Source organism: Choloepus didactylus, chromosome 10, assembly GCF_015220235.1.
Source record: "Choloepus didactylus isolate mChoDid1 chromosome 10, mChoDid1.pri, whole genome shotgun sequence".
In the NCBI taxonomy this organism is placed as follows: Eukaryota; Metazoa; Chordata; class Mammalia; order Pilosa; family Megalonychidae; genus Choloepus; species Choloepus didactylus.
The window spans coordinates 130586901-130600188 of record NC_051316.1 but is presented as its reverse complement, the minus strand read 5'-3'; the positions used below and the strand labels follow the sequence as shown (position 1 = coordinate 130600188).

The window sequence follows — 13288 nt, the reverse complement described above, 5'->3', positions numbered from 1 at the left end:
GTTCCTCTGGGCTGCTGTGGGTGTGAGCCCCTTTGTAGATAGGGCCTGTGAAGAAACTGAGGTGAGTCGGGCTGTGGACCCATGTGTGAGCAGAGCTTTCCACGATCCTACTTAGGTGTGGCCCAGCCGAGTGAGGACAATCGCTGGGGGCCTCCCAGGAGAAAGCCACAAGGGGTGGGAGCCGGCAGTCGGTGGAGACCGAGAGAGCCCAAGGACACGGCCATGGGACAGAGGCTCACCAGCAGCAGAGGCCCCCGACCCCAGAGAAAGCTGGCCTGGCCGATGCCTTGGCCTGACCGTGGGCCAATGAAGTCTCGTCCTTTAAGCCACTCCCTCGGGCTGTATGTGTCGTAGCAGCTCTGGCAAACCAAGACAAATGTGTCCTATTATACCACGATTTTTAAAATATTTTGATAGTAGTGTCTTTGATATAATGGATTTCATTTTTAATTGCATTGTTTGCATTAAAACTCATTATCTGGGAAGGGCCCATGGATGTCACCAGATTCCCAAGGAGCCCCTGGGACAGGAAAGGGAAGGAGCTCTTCTCTGGGCTTTGTCGTGGCCCTCGTGTCCGGCCAGGGCTGGCAGCTGGGAGCTGGTGCACCACGCTCAGGAGCCCTGGAGGGGCCTCGTGGAGAGGGGGGCTGGGGGAGCCGGTCCTGGGGGGCCCTGCCACGAGCCCGTGCAGGGAAGGAACAGGGGGGCCCCCGTGCTCCACCCCCAGGGTCTCACACAAAGCAGGGGCCCAGCACGTGTTTACCAAATTGAATTCTCAAGAATTTTGAGCAACATCTGTCTGCCCTATGGGCCAGGTTTTCTCAAGGTGCTTAGGTTTTTCCCCAGATAAAAGCTTAGCTCAGTATTTAAAGCAGCCACGCTGGGTGAAAACGAATACTGAGTCCATGGATTTTGCCGTTAACTGCCTCCCCGGAGGACGCTAAGCCGGGCAACAGAATTGCGGTGTGTGTCAGTGCTCGTTGCAGGGATGGATTGGAGCCTCCCGTCGTCTTTGACACCCCGAGGCTGCAAGACGTTCCAGGCGTTTCAAGGATACGGCAGCTGGAGGATGCTCGGCCGCTGCTGGGGCGAGGAGAAATGTTCCAGCCAGTTTGGAAAATCGGCCCTGTCGACTGCAGCTGAGTGAACGGGGACCCCACAGCCAGCAACTCCACCCCGAGGGGCACGAGCCGGCCAGAGCACGGCCCTAAACCCAAACACTAGGAGCAACCCAAACGGCCGTCAGCAGGAGGAAAGCCGAATAGGTTGTGGAAATCAGTACAACACAGCCACACAACAGCCGCACAACACAACGTGGAGCAGAAGAAGTAAGGCCCGCGAGCACGTGCTGTGGGGCTCCCTCCGGATCAAGGTCAAGAGCAGGCGCAGCACCAGGAGGAGGCTGTACTCGAGAACAGACGCTGCCGAGTACTGCCCGGGATGTGGGGAACCCGGGACCCTCGTTCACTGCTGCTAGGAATGGAAAATAGTGCAGCCGCTTTGGAAGACAGTTGGATGGTTCCTCAAAAAGTTAAACTTTGAGCTACCCTTAGACCTGGCGATTCCATTGCTAGGCACATACCCAAGAGAATGGAAAACACACGACCACACGAAAGCTTGTGCACGAGTGTTCATAGCATTCGTCGTAACAGCCCAAAGTGGAGACAACCCAGGTCCGTGGGCTGATGAGTCAAACGCGTGTATATTCATACGATAGCGCGTTACCCGCACTAGCAAGGAAAGGCGTTCCAGCACAGCGCCAACACGGAGGAGCCTCGAAGACATCGTGTTGCATGAAACAAGCCACACGTGAATGTTAGTGTATCGTGTGAGTCCGTTTATACGAAACGTCCAGAATCGTCAAACCTGGAGATGAAAGGCAGTTGGCGGTGGCCAGGGGCTGCGGGCTGGGGGTTGGGAGGTGACTCCTAATGGGGACAGGGATGCTTCTTTGTTAACCTGTTAAAGCAAATCTTTAATAAACCTGGACCCAGGGCCAGGCACTCACACAGAGGAGGGAGTGCAGGTTCCGGAAGACACTGCCCGTGGTCCACGGGAGGACACAAGGCCCAGGAGACCACTGCCCTCCCTGGGTGGCAGCCCCTAGGCCAGGGTGAGGGGCGCAGGGCGGTGACGAAGCCAGTGGCCCTGGCTGGACATCCCCTCAGTGCACCACAGGCCAGAATGGCCGGCAGATGGCCTGCGGCTCAGGATCGTGTGCACACAGTGGCACCGTCCCCCGGCCCGCTGCCCGAGCAGAGCTCACTGTCCAAGGACCTCCCCAGGCCCCCTGGCAATGCCAGTCACCACTTGGCTGTGCAAGGGGCCCGTGTTGCCCCCCAGCACCCCCCGTCAATCCATCGGTTCTCCACATCCCTTCTTTCGGCCTCTCCCCGGCTGTCGCCCTGTCTTGGCCCTGCTGGCTTCCGACGGTCCTGGGCAGCAAGATGAACTCAGGCAGTGCAAGCCACTTGCCGCCATCCCAGACAGTGCCCTTGGCCGTGACCGGAGCCCGGCTGTCAGGAGGGCCAGGGAGGTGTCCTCGGTCAGCAGCAGGGCACTGGGGTCCGAGGTCCTCGAGAATGCCCTGTGTCTCCCCGCTGTGTCCCCACCACCTCGCTTCCTTCGTGGCCTTCGCTCCTCCCCACTCTCCTTCGCCGAGAGGGGCCCGGGACAGGACGGGGTGCAGGAAGGGATCCTTTGGAGGTGATGAAAATGTTCCAGGATCCGAGAGGGGTGACACCCTGTCAATGTACCAGATAGCCCTGAACCGTATGCTTTAAAAGTCGGTTTTATGATTCGTGAATCACATCTCAATGGAAAATGTTTAAGAACAACAGGCAAACTGGTCTCTGGTGTCGTCGGAGTGGTGGGCTCGGGGGGCAGAGGGGAGGCCAGCGGGAGCTGCTCGAGGGGCCCCGGGGACAGGCAGGGTCCGGTTTCCTGGCCTGGATGTTGGGGGCGGCTGTGCCCACTCGGCGACAGTCCCCTCAGCCGCGTTCTGACGATGGGGCACGTTTCTGGATGTGGGATACTCACTCAGTCACAAAGCCAGAAAACAAAACCATCATTGCCGAGCCTGGTTTGGACTGCTCTGATTGGAAATATTTGGGATCAGATGGTGCCGTTCTGCTTGCTGCTTTCTGACCTCCTGAACCCCGAGGCTTGGTGAGTCTCCCCAGAATTCCCTAAGGCCGAGTGTTTTCTTTTTGTGACACAGGTTTCACTGTGTCGCTGTTTGAAGGCAGGGACTGTGCCCCACGCCCTCCCCGGCCCAGCACAGGGAGAGATGACGGGTGAAAACGAGAATGCAGCGTCCCAGCCAGAAGGGATCGGGGGCACAGGTGTGCACAGGTGGGAAAATTCCATCCGCTTGCCCAGTGTCCACGCCTCTTCCTGTAGGCAGGTTTTGCCTTGATACAAAAGAGAAAGAAGAACAGACTTTTCAATACCCTTAAATGTTAAAGCAATCATTTCCTCAACCCAAATGCAAAACACAGAAAACCAGAAAATGAACTCCACCCCCCAAACCCCAGCTCCGTTTGTGTAATGTCCCATGACATCCGAGGACCCTGTGATGGGTGCACAATAGGGCTTCACCCCAGAGAGCACGAGCAAGCTGTGTCCGTGCCAGGACACTCGGAGCCGGGACTCCAAACGGGCAGCTGCCGATCAGAAAACTCTGCCTCACGGGTACCTAGAACTACCACTGGCAGCAAAGGAGAGAGATGGCTTTGCACCTGTAGAACACAAAGAGGGCCCGATAAGGCCCCCTGGAGACTCTTCCACAGAAACGAAAGCGATGTGCTACCTTTCATTGTCTAGACGTTGGAAGGAATGAGTAATCGATTGATTGACAGAAAAAAGATAATCATCCAGCTGCATTGCCGGGTCGCAGCTGATCCTCCAGGGCCCACCCAGAGCTGGGTGCCGTCTGCACGGGCACCTCCAGAACCATCTGCAGGTCCCCGCATCCCTCATCCAGGTGAAGGTAATTGATGTAATTAAAAGTTGAAACAACATTCCCATTAGTCCCGGAACCGCCGTGAGGGGAGCTGGGGATGGAGGCCCGAGCCCGCTGGCCCGTGCAGAATGTGTCTTTCATTCAAATTCATCTGGAAAGTTCTCTGTTGGGATCTGAGGGCCTTGGAGCACTATTTCCCAGGTGGGCCCTGGACAGAAGTTCCCGGTGAGGGGGCCTCCTGCCCTCCAACGACTCCCATTTGATGTGCCCTCCTGTTCCGGTTTGCTGATGCTGCGGAATGCAAAACACCAGCAATGGATCAGCTTTTATAAAGGGGGTTTATTTGGTTACACAGTTAGTCTTAAGGCCATAAAGTGTCCAAAGTAAAGCATCAGCAATCGGGTACCTTCACTGGAGGATGGCCAGTGGTGTCTGGAAAACCTCTGCTAGCTGGGAAGGCACGTGGCTGGCGTCTGCTCCAAAGTTCTGGTTTCAAAATGGCTTTCTCCCAGGATGCTCCTCTCTAGCAAGCTTGCTCCTCTTCAAAACGTCACTCACAGCCCACTCAGTTCCTTCTCTTTGAGTCAGCTCATTTATATGGCTCCACTGATCAAGGCCCACCCTGAATGGGTGGGGCCACGCCTCCTTGGGAACATCTCATCAGAGTCATCACCCACAGCTGGGTGGGGCACATTCCAAGGAAACACTGAAAGAAATCTAATCAACACTGATCACATCTGCTCACACAAGATTACATCACAGATAATGGCGTTTGGGGGACACAATACATTCAAACTGGCACAAAGGCCCAGTGTGGGGGGCGAGGGCCTGGGGGAGCTCCTTGTGCACCCACAGCTGAGCTGTTCCCAGGGTTGGGAGGTGCCCTGCTGACTGCCAAGTTCATCAGGAAACACCACGAGTTTAATGTAACCGGGGGCCCAGGGCCCTCCAACCCCTCGGCAGCCACAGCTGGACCCTTTGCAGCCACCGCCATGCCGAGAGCCTCGCCTCGCTCAGTCCCCACGGCGCCCACGAGGCGGCCCCGCAGTGCCCCCGACTTGGCGGACGAGGGAACAGGGCTCAGAGGCCCAGGGACTTGCCCAGAGTCTCACAGGGTCAAGGCTGAGGGGCCTGGGGCAGTGGTCGGGGCTTGGCTCCCCCTGGGGCCAGGCCAGGTGGGTCCCGCTCTACGGACAGCACTGGGGCACCCACAGTGGGCATCTTGACAGGACCCCGAGGCTGGCGTGTTCCCAGCCTCTGTGGGCTCACGGGCTGTCACTGCGAGCGGCAGCCACCTGGGGATGCCCAGGACACCAGCCGTGAAAAGTCTGCTTTCAGCGTGTGCCCGTCACATGACACAGCCTTACTCGGCAATAAAAAGAGACGAGCTCTTGGGCCACAAGAAGACGGGACTAGACACACGTGGCTGAGGGGGGGAAGCCAGCGGGATCGGCCACCTCCAAGCAGCCGGGGCCCCCCAGCGTGGCCAGCAAATGCCTGGGGCAGCCACCAGCCTGCAGGTCACTGTCGCCCGCCCCTCCCCACACAGGGAGGCTATTTCAATTTAATTAAACTTAATTAACTCAATTGAATTAATTAATTGAATTAATTTAAATGTATCGTTTCCCCAACAAGAGAAAATAAATACTAAGTGCTGTGGGTTGAATCGCGTCCCCCGTACAACACGTTCAAGTCCATACCTCCAGAACCTGCAAGAGTGATGTTTGGAAACGGGTGTTGCAGACGGAGTTGGTTGGGTTAAAATGAAGCTGAAATACGTCTGTCCTCAGGAGAAGGGGACAATTGGACACAGAGACAGACAGACACAGGGAGAGGCCAAGGACCGCCGGTGGCCAGGGCAGGGACAGAGTCTCCCTGGAGCCCCTGGAGTTGCCCCTGCCCCTGCCCCTGCCCTCCGGACTTGAGAGCTCAGGCTCCCGGGGCCTTGGCCTGTGCAGCCCACAAGGGCCCCTCGCAGCCTCCTCCCGGGGTCACCCTGTGGGGCGCGTCCCCGGCCCCCCTCAGCCCACCAGGGTGGATCTCAGGCCCTGGACCAGACCTCGAAGGCTGCGGTCTCTCCGCACGGCCCCCAAGGGGTGCCCCTCTTTCCCCGCTGACCTGGGCCCACCACAACAATGCCCTTACAGCCGGCCGGCCCGACGGTTCCAAAGCAGAAGCCCCCGGGGCGCCCCCTCACCCGGCGGCGGTGGGGGGGGCACAGAAAGGCCCCTCAGAAGTGCAGGCAAGAGCCGGGGAGCCCTGAGTGGCTGCACCCTGGTCCGGTCAGCACAACCTCTGTGCCCTGGGGCAGGGGCAGGGGATTCCCAGCAGGGTGGGGTCCACACCGCCCCCAGGCCCCGCGCCCCCCCCCAGGCAGCCCCTCCACCACCTGAGCCTCCTCTGGCACCAAGGGACTGGGGAGGGAAGCCCAGCGGCCTCTGCCCTCGGGGACCCCCACCAAGCCCCCTCCGGCAGGCCTCAGGGGCACCCAACGCCCCCGTGCTCGTCTGCCTGCCCGTCCTCTGTCCCCCACCCCGTCCCTCCCTCGCTCCCCTGCCCTGGTCCCCGCGGTCGTCCTTGTGGGCAGGAGCACCCCCCGTCCGATGACAGTGCCAGCCTCTGCCCGCTGGGGCTCCTGGGCAAGGGGAGCAGGTGCTGGTGGGTGGGCTCACCTCGGGGCGGCCGGACAGACTCCACCACGGCCGCTTCCTGTCTCGCAGCCGGCGCCTGGGTGGGAGCCAAGGGGCCCCGGGCCTCGAGAAAGGCCCATCCCAGGCTCCCCGCTTCTGGCCGCTGCTGGATTCAGCTCACCTGCACCAGGGTGGCCTCCCCAAATGATGCCCCTGCAACCACCCGATATCCAGATCGGGGCACATCCTGAGGTCCTGGGGGTTCAGGCTTTTAGGGGGGCACGGCTCCCCCCAAGACAGCTGCCCCAGACGAGGAGGCCAACACACAGGCCCGGGCAGAAGCGGGGGGAATGCTTCATGCACCCCAGGTGCCCCGAGTCAGGCTTGTCTGTGTCCGGGGGTCCAAACAGGGTGGGACCCCTCGCCCTCCCCACCCTCAACCTTGCCCTTGGACCCCAGTCCGGCTCCCGGGGGACCCATCCCAAGCGCCTTGGCTGCCAGCCCCGGGTCTCTGTGCCGTGGCCAGGAGAACGGGCTTCTGACTGCCAGGCGATGGGTGGTCCTGGTGGCCGGCAGCCCCCCGAATCCTGGGGAGGGGGAGCCAGGCAGACTCAACCCCACGTGTCTGTTAAAGGGGGCTCCAGGAGGGGGGGCTTTGGCTGCCTGGTGCCCTTCCTGGATCCCCCTGCCCAGGTCTAGGCCCCACCCACTTCTGAGCCCACCTGGCCCCCCCAGGTGGGTGTTCTGGCCGCCTCCCGACGCTGGGGACCAGCTCCCCTTTCCTGCATGACCCCTTCCACCCCCACCCTACCCTCACCCCCTTCCCCTCCTCACCCACCTTCACCCTCCCGCCCAGCACAGCCCTCCAGGAGCTTCACTCTGACCTGCGGGAGCACAAATTTAGAAGGAGTGCGGTCCCCAAGACCCGCCCTTGCTTCTGATCCCACCTGCAAGCTCAGGTGTCCCCGGGACCACTGGGTTCATCATTCACTGGAAAGGCCACAGAACCCCTGGAAGCTGCTGCACTCGCGGCCACAGCTCTTCTCAGTTACAACCCACAGATCAAAACCCGCCGAGGAAGCAGGTGCCAGGGCAGGGTTGGGAGGGCTCCAAACGTGCTGAGCCGCCACTGTCCCCTCCCGTGGCAGCATGGATGGCCACAGCCCCCAGGTAGGAGACCACACGGCCGGAGCTGAGAACTGGCGGCACCCAGGTCCTCGTGGCCTCGTCCTCCCTGGGCTCCGTGATGTGGGTAGACATCTGCCCAGGCTGCTCTCCCACGCCAGCCCCTTGGGGGGCCGAGCTGACACCATGCGACAGAAGGCACTCCCCAAATCATGCTGCAGGTGTGTCTCAGGGCCTTGAACCCCACTAAATTGCACTGTGGGTGAGGCTGAGCCCCCTTGAGCACATGAGGCCCAGAGCCCCACCCCAGCCCCCCACCTGCCCAAGGGGACATCTGGTCAACCACCCGGGCACCGGACAAACAGTGCAGCGGGCAGCAGGGTGGCTCTGACTGCTGGGCCACGGTTGCCCTCAGGCTGCACTTCCACGTGGCCTCCGCAGACAGGAACAGGGGTGGGCAAGAGGGATGAAGGGGTGACGGGCCTTCGTGTGGCACCACACTCACTGCCCCTTTCTGGCCGGCCTGGGTCCCAGGGAGACCCTGACAAACCCTGACCCTCCCGTCAGCCTGGACCTCGGGGTTCTGAAGTGGCCCCTCCAGGCAGCGCCCATTCTTCGCCATCCAGGGAAGCCCCCTGGCCCCCAGCCCCGGCCTTCCGCGCCCCTCAGCATGGGCAGCCCCGGGGAGCAATTGCCCCTCAATGTCCCTCCAGCCCCCACTGGAGGTCCCGACCCGGGGCCCCTGGCTGCCCTGGACAGGGCCTCAGCTGCCCGGCTCTGCAGGACAGGAAGGTGGGGTCGGTCCTGGGACCCTGTCCCTGTCCCTGAGCCCTGGCCGCCAAGCCAGGCAGGACCAGCCCAGGCCCAGGCACCCAGAGCCAGCTGCGGAACCCTCCCTGTGAAGGGCCCCCCAACCTGGGCAGAGCCTCTCGCCCCCACCTTCCCAACATGGTCCTGCCACCCTGCAGGAGGGCTGCAGGGCCCGGCCAGACTCTTTGAAGGAGAAAAGCCAGGCCCCAGGCCCTCAGTGTTCCAGGGCTGGAGGCTTTCGCCTAATAATGACACTTTAACCACGTGGGGCAGGTGCATTTTTGCTCTCTGCTGTGCTTTTGTGAAACTGAACTAGGTCACTGGACATCAAACCGTCCGTCACGCAGCAGGGCCTTCCCGGAAGCTGTGTCGGGAGCCTGATGCTGACTGCTGGCTCCGGGCTGGTGTGAGAAACAAGCACCCTTCCTAAAAAGGAATAAATGTTCACCCGATTGTGGAGAAGAAAAGAATTTATTCACGATCTTGCAAGAACGGGCGCCCAACCAAAATGTGGGGGTTGGCCACAGAATGATAGACCCAGCAGTATTTATTCCCTACGCCTGACCACAAGTCCCTCCCCTACTTCTCCAGTGGCTGATACTCCAGAGGTTACATTCTATTCCACAAGCCTAACTAGCCCCGCAAATTTGAAACATGCAGGCTGCATAAATTGGAAACATTTGAAAAAAGTCTCCTGTGCAAACTTGGAACATTTGAAACAAGTCCCCACCCCACTTTCCTTTGTTCTTCAACTGCAGAGCCAGCCTGAGCTAGTTTGGTAACAACTTATGAAGCTATTTTAGGAATCTCTACCCCACCTCCCAGTCTCCACCTTGCAAGGACAGTGGGCAGATAAACAGAAGGACTGACCAACATCACAGCTTGGCCTCTTGACCCTCTGCCATTCCCCTGAGCTGCCCCCACCCTGTGTGAAAGCTAAACTTAATCTAATTCTCACACTGAGGGCCCCCATTTGGGCGTCGCACTGCGGCCTGGGGTCGGGGTCACGGCGGCCCCTGCTCCCCAAGCCGGCAACAGGAGCTCCTGGAGCTGAAGTGAGGGTCCTGGCCAGGGGGCGTGCGATCGGCTGCACCCCAGGAGCACGTTCTGCCCTTGACCTCCAGTTATTTGCAAGTGAATGTGCAGGACCCAAACCAACGCCACCTGCCCAATATCCCAGGATGTGGCTTCTAGAACTAAATGACCACTTGGAAGTCAGCCGCAGACTAGGGACAGGAGGGCTGGCTTTTAAACAAATCATTACGGTGACAACACCCAAAGCTCAGTGGGAAAAATTTGAGAAATTACAGGTAAGTATGAAGGAAAATTTGACTTGACCTCACCCAAGAGCCCCGGAGAGGCTGGGTGCCCCCCAGGTTGCACGGTTTCTGCCAGGACAGTTAATAGCACAGGGCCCCCCTTTGGCCTCAGGTCTTTCTCCCCACCCCAAGATGCCCCCACATTCTACTTCTCCCAGGTGTCCGAGTTGACTTGCCCACCCTCTATTCCCCACACAGGGGTCCCCGTCTTCCATTATGATAGAGATGGTGGCGTGGGACGAGCTGTGAACCGTAAAAGGACATGTTGACATCTGCACCCCTTCAGCTGTGAATGTGACCTAACTGGGAAATGGGGTTAGAAATGGGTCCTAGAGAGCAGGGGGGCCTGAACCCAGCAGGACTGGGGTGCCCTTAGGAGGACATTTGGATATAGGCAGAGGGAGAGCGCTGCGTGACGTGGATGCAGAGAAGCCTGGAGTTGCCACCATGGCCAGCAGCCAGGAGAGGGACGGCACGGAGGCCGCGGGCCCTGCACACGCCTGACCTCCGGAACAGAGAGAACGCGCTGGCGTGGCCACCCCGAAAAGCGTGCCATGGGGGCTGGGAGGGCGGGTGCCATTTCCAAGGAGCAAGTTCGGAAGCTACGAGCCTGGGCCAAAGAGCAGTGGCGAGACTCCTCCTGGGGGTCACATGCCCCTCTTTGGCATTTTAAGTTTTCAGGCTTGCGCTTGTCATTTCAGAGATCGGAACATCAAGCCACGGAGAAGCAGGGAAAGATGAAGAAATCCACAGCCCTTGGTACTGTGGCAGAGCTGCGGCAGCTGCGGGGCCCATCCTCCCCTCCCAAAAGACGGCCAGTGGTCCAGGGCGCCCAGTGTGGCCAGACGGGGTGTCCATGCAGCCGACCAGGGCGATGGCCATCTCCTCGGCCACATCCCCCCAGGCAACTCATGTGAAAGGAGGTCTCCCCACTTCACCGGGGGTCCCCTTTGCCTCCTATGGGAACAGCCTGCAGGCCCCAGGTAAGGACTCGTGCAGCACTGGGTTGTGGTGCCTTTGCCACCACCGCGGAGGACGGGGCCCCGCCACCCTGCCAGACACCAGCCTGCCACAGAGGGGACAAGCGGACTCTGAAGGATGAGCTCAGAAAGAGAAAGGGACAAACGGCTGACGCACGCAGTGTGGCAGGATCTCAAAATAATCCTGCTGAGTGAAAGAAGCCAAAAAGGAAAGAGCACACACTGTACGGTCCATTTATAGAACCTTCTGGAAAACGCCCTGATCTGCAGGGACAGCGAGCGGGAGGAGGTGGCCCAAGGAGGAGGTGGTGTGATGGTGGGTTCACGTGTCAGCGTGGCCAGGTGATGGTGCCCAGGTGTCTGGTCAAGCAAGCACTGGCCTAACCGTTCCTGCAGGGACATTTGTGGCTGGTTAATAGACCAGAAGGCGGGTTTATTAAATCGTCAGCCAATTGGCTGCCGCTGTGATGATGACATCAATGAAAGTTGCGTCTTCCGCAGTGAGAGAATCCAATCAGCTGAAGACTTTTCAGGGAGGAGAGAGAGAACCTTCGCGTCTTCAGCCAGCCTCTCCTGGGGAGTTCATCGAAGACCTTCATCCGAGTTGCCAGCTAGCTGCCTGCTCTACGGAATTTGGACTCTTGCATTCCCCCAGTTCTGAGACACTTTTATAAAATCTTATTTTACAGATATTTCCTGTTGGTTCTGTTTCCCTAGAGAACCCCGACTAACACAGAAGGAGAGCGCAGGGATGGCAAAGGGGCACGAGGAGACCTGGGGCGAAGGCTGCTGGCACTGGGGCCCGTGAACGTGACCTGACTGGGAAAAAGGGCATGAATGAGGGGTGAATAAGGGTTTTGAGGTGAGGCCCTCCTGGGCTTTAAGTCCAACGACACATGTCCTTAGGAGACAGGGAGGGAAGGGACACCCCTGAGGAGACGGAGGCAGAGTCGGGGGGATGTGGCCACAAGCCCGGGGCGCTGAGGAGCCTGCCCTGGGCCTTGGGGGAGTGCAGCCCCCCACACACTGATTTGGGGCTTCCAAACCCCAGGACTGGATAGAACACATGTCCGCTGCTGTCAGCCCCCGCCTGTGGAGCTGCCTCGGTGGCCCCGGGACACGCGGACGCTGCCTGGTGCCAACTCCCTGGCCTGGCCGGCAGAGCCCCCCGGTGTCCTTGGTGGTGGACGCTGGAGGGATGGAGGAAGCTGAGCCCCCCACAGCACGCTGGCCCTGCCTGGAAGCCCACCAGTGGCCCCTCGGCTTCCCCTCAGCATGGCGACCCCCCACCAGGCCTTAGTGCCAGGAAGAAAATGAAGCTGACCAAGGGTGGGCTAGGGCCGTGCCACCCCATTCGGGGGCCAGCAGCCGCGCTGGCGGTGTACGTTTAAACTCACTATAAACTGCAGAGCAAAAAGACACAATGGAGACATTTAAAGACTAAATGAAAAGCTCAGTTCGTCTGTGGCACCGGCCACATCTCCAGAACCGGGCGCTGAGCACTCTTGCAGCTCCCAGCCCTCCGGTCTGGGTACTTTCTCCCTGGCAGACCCAGGACCTCAGACCCTCGCCAGCCCCCGCTGCCTCCTGGGGGCCCGCACAGACACCCCGGCCTGAGCTGGGAACCACCCGGGCCCCCTGGCTCAGGCCCAGCGCTGGTGCTGTATCTGTACCTTCTGGGGAAATCAGCAGCCAACAGACACCCCAAAGCCTATGGGCTGCCAGGGTCACGAGGCTGGAGGTGACGGGCAATGGGTGGAGAGGGCAGGTCTGGAGGCCAAGCAGGGGTCAGGGCAGGTCTGGGGACAGGAGGCCCGGCCTCAGCGAGCCCCCCAATTGTCAGACATGTCGGGGTGGCCCTGGCTCCACAGTCCCCACGGAGGAACTGGAGCCCCCCAGGTCTTGGCAAGAGGCCACGCCCTCTCCCACGGCGAGCACCAGATGCCACAGGAGCCCCAGCGTTCCCCGTGAGCTGCTGTCCCCGTCCTTTGGCCAATTTTAGACACCTCCCTGTGGGGTTGGCAACAGCAGCAACTTAGAAACTCTGGTGATTAATACAGCATAAAAATGAAAGGTGCGTGGGTGCCGCCAGGAGCAGCTTGTGCTCTTTTTAAGGAGAGCCTGGAACTCACTGTTAGGGATGAGACCCTGCAGGCCCCTTTGGTTGTCAGGCTTCGGTGGCACACAGCGAGCAAGGGGCACCGAGGAGAGCCACTGAGGGAGCCCACCCACCCCGCCAGGCCCCCCAAGTCCTGGCTGCCACCGGCAGAGCCCACGGGTCAGCTCTGCAGAGACCGCTGGGGATGGCAAGGCTGCAGGGAGGACACGCTCATCCCAGGCCGGAAAACTTGAACACAGTTGCCACTTGAGGGCCCCGGGGACAGGCCAGGCGTCGGAACCAAGCCAGAAGGCCCTGACGTCCCCGATGCGTGTGTGGATGCAGTTCCAGTGATGACGCTG

At 60.2% G+C, this 13288-nt stretch overlaps 1 protein-coding gene across 1 annotated transcript; it reads left to right on the top strand.

The window, feature by feature from the left end:
• The first annotated feature begins 10722 nt into the window (after window positions 1-10722).
• LOC119545391 (cuticle collagen 2C-like) lies at window positions 10723-12799 on the top strand. The gene is made up of 5 exons (XM_037850861.1): window positions 10723-10831; window positions 11880-12008; window positions 12122-12209; window positions 12378-12569; window positions 12700-12799. The coding sequence occupies exons 1-5, from the start codon at window positions 10723-10725 to the stop codon at window positions 12797-12799; spliced, it is 618 nt and encodes a 205-aa protein (XP_037706789.1).
• Window positions 12800-13288: the final 489 nt, after the last annotated feature.

Bases quoted from the DNA above. Each gene is read 5' to 3' on its own strand.
- LOC119545391 (XM_037850861.1), top strand. From the start codon at position 10,723: ATGGCCATCTCCTCGGCCACATCCCCCCAGGCAACTCATGTGAAAGGA. The intron at 10,832-11,879 runs GTAAGGACTCGT...TCCAAACCCCAG, and splicing joins GAACAGCCTGCAGGCCCCAG to GACTGGATAGAACACATGTC. The intron at 12,210-12,377 runs GTACGTTTAAAC...TCTCCCTGGCAG, and splicing joins CCAGCAGCCGCGCTGGCGGT to ACCCAGGACCTCAGACCCTC.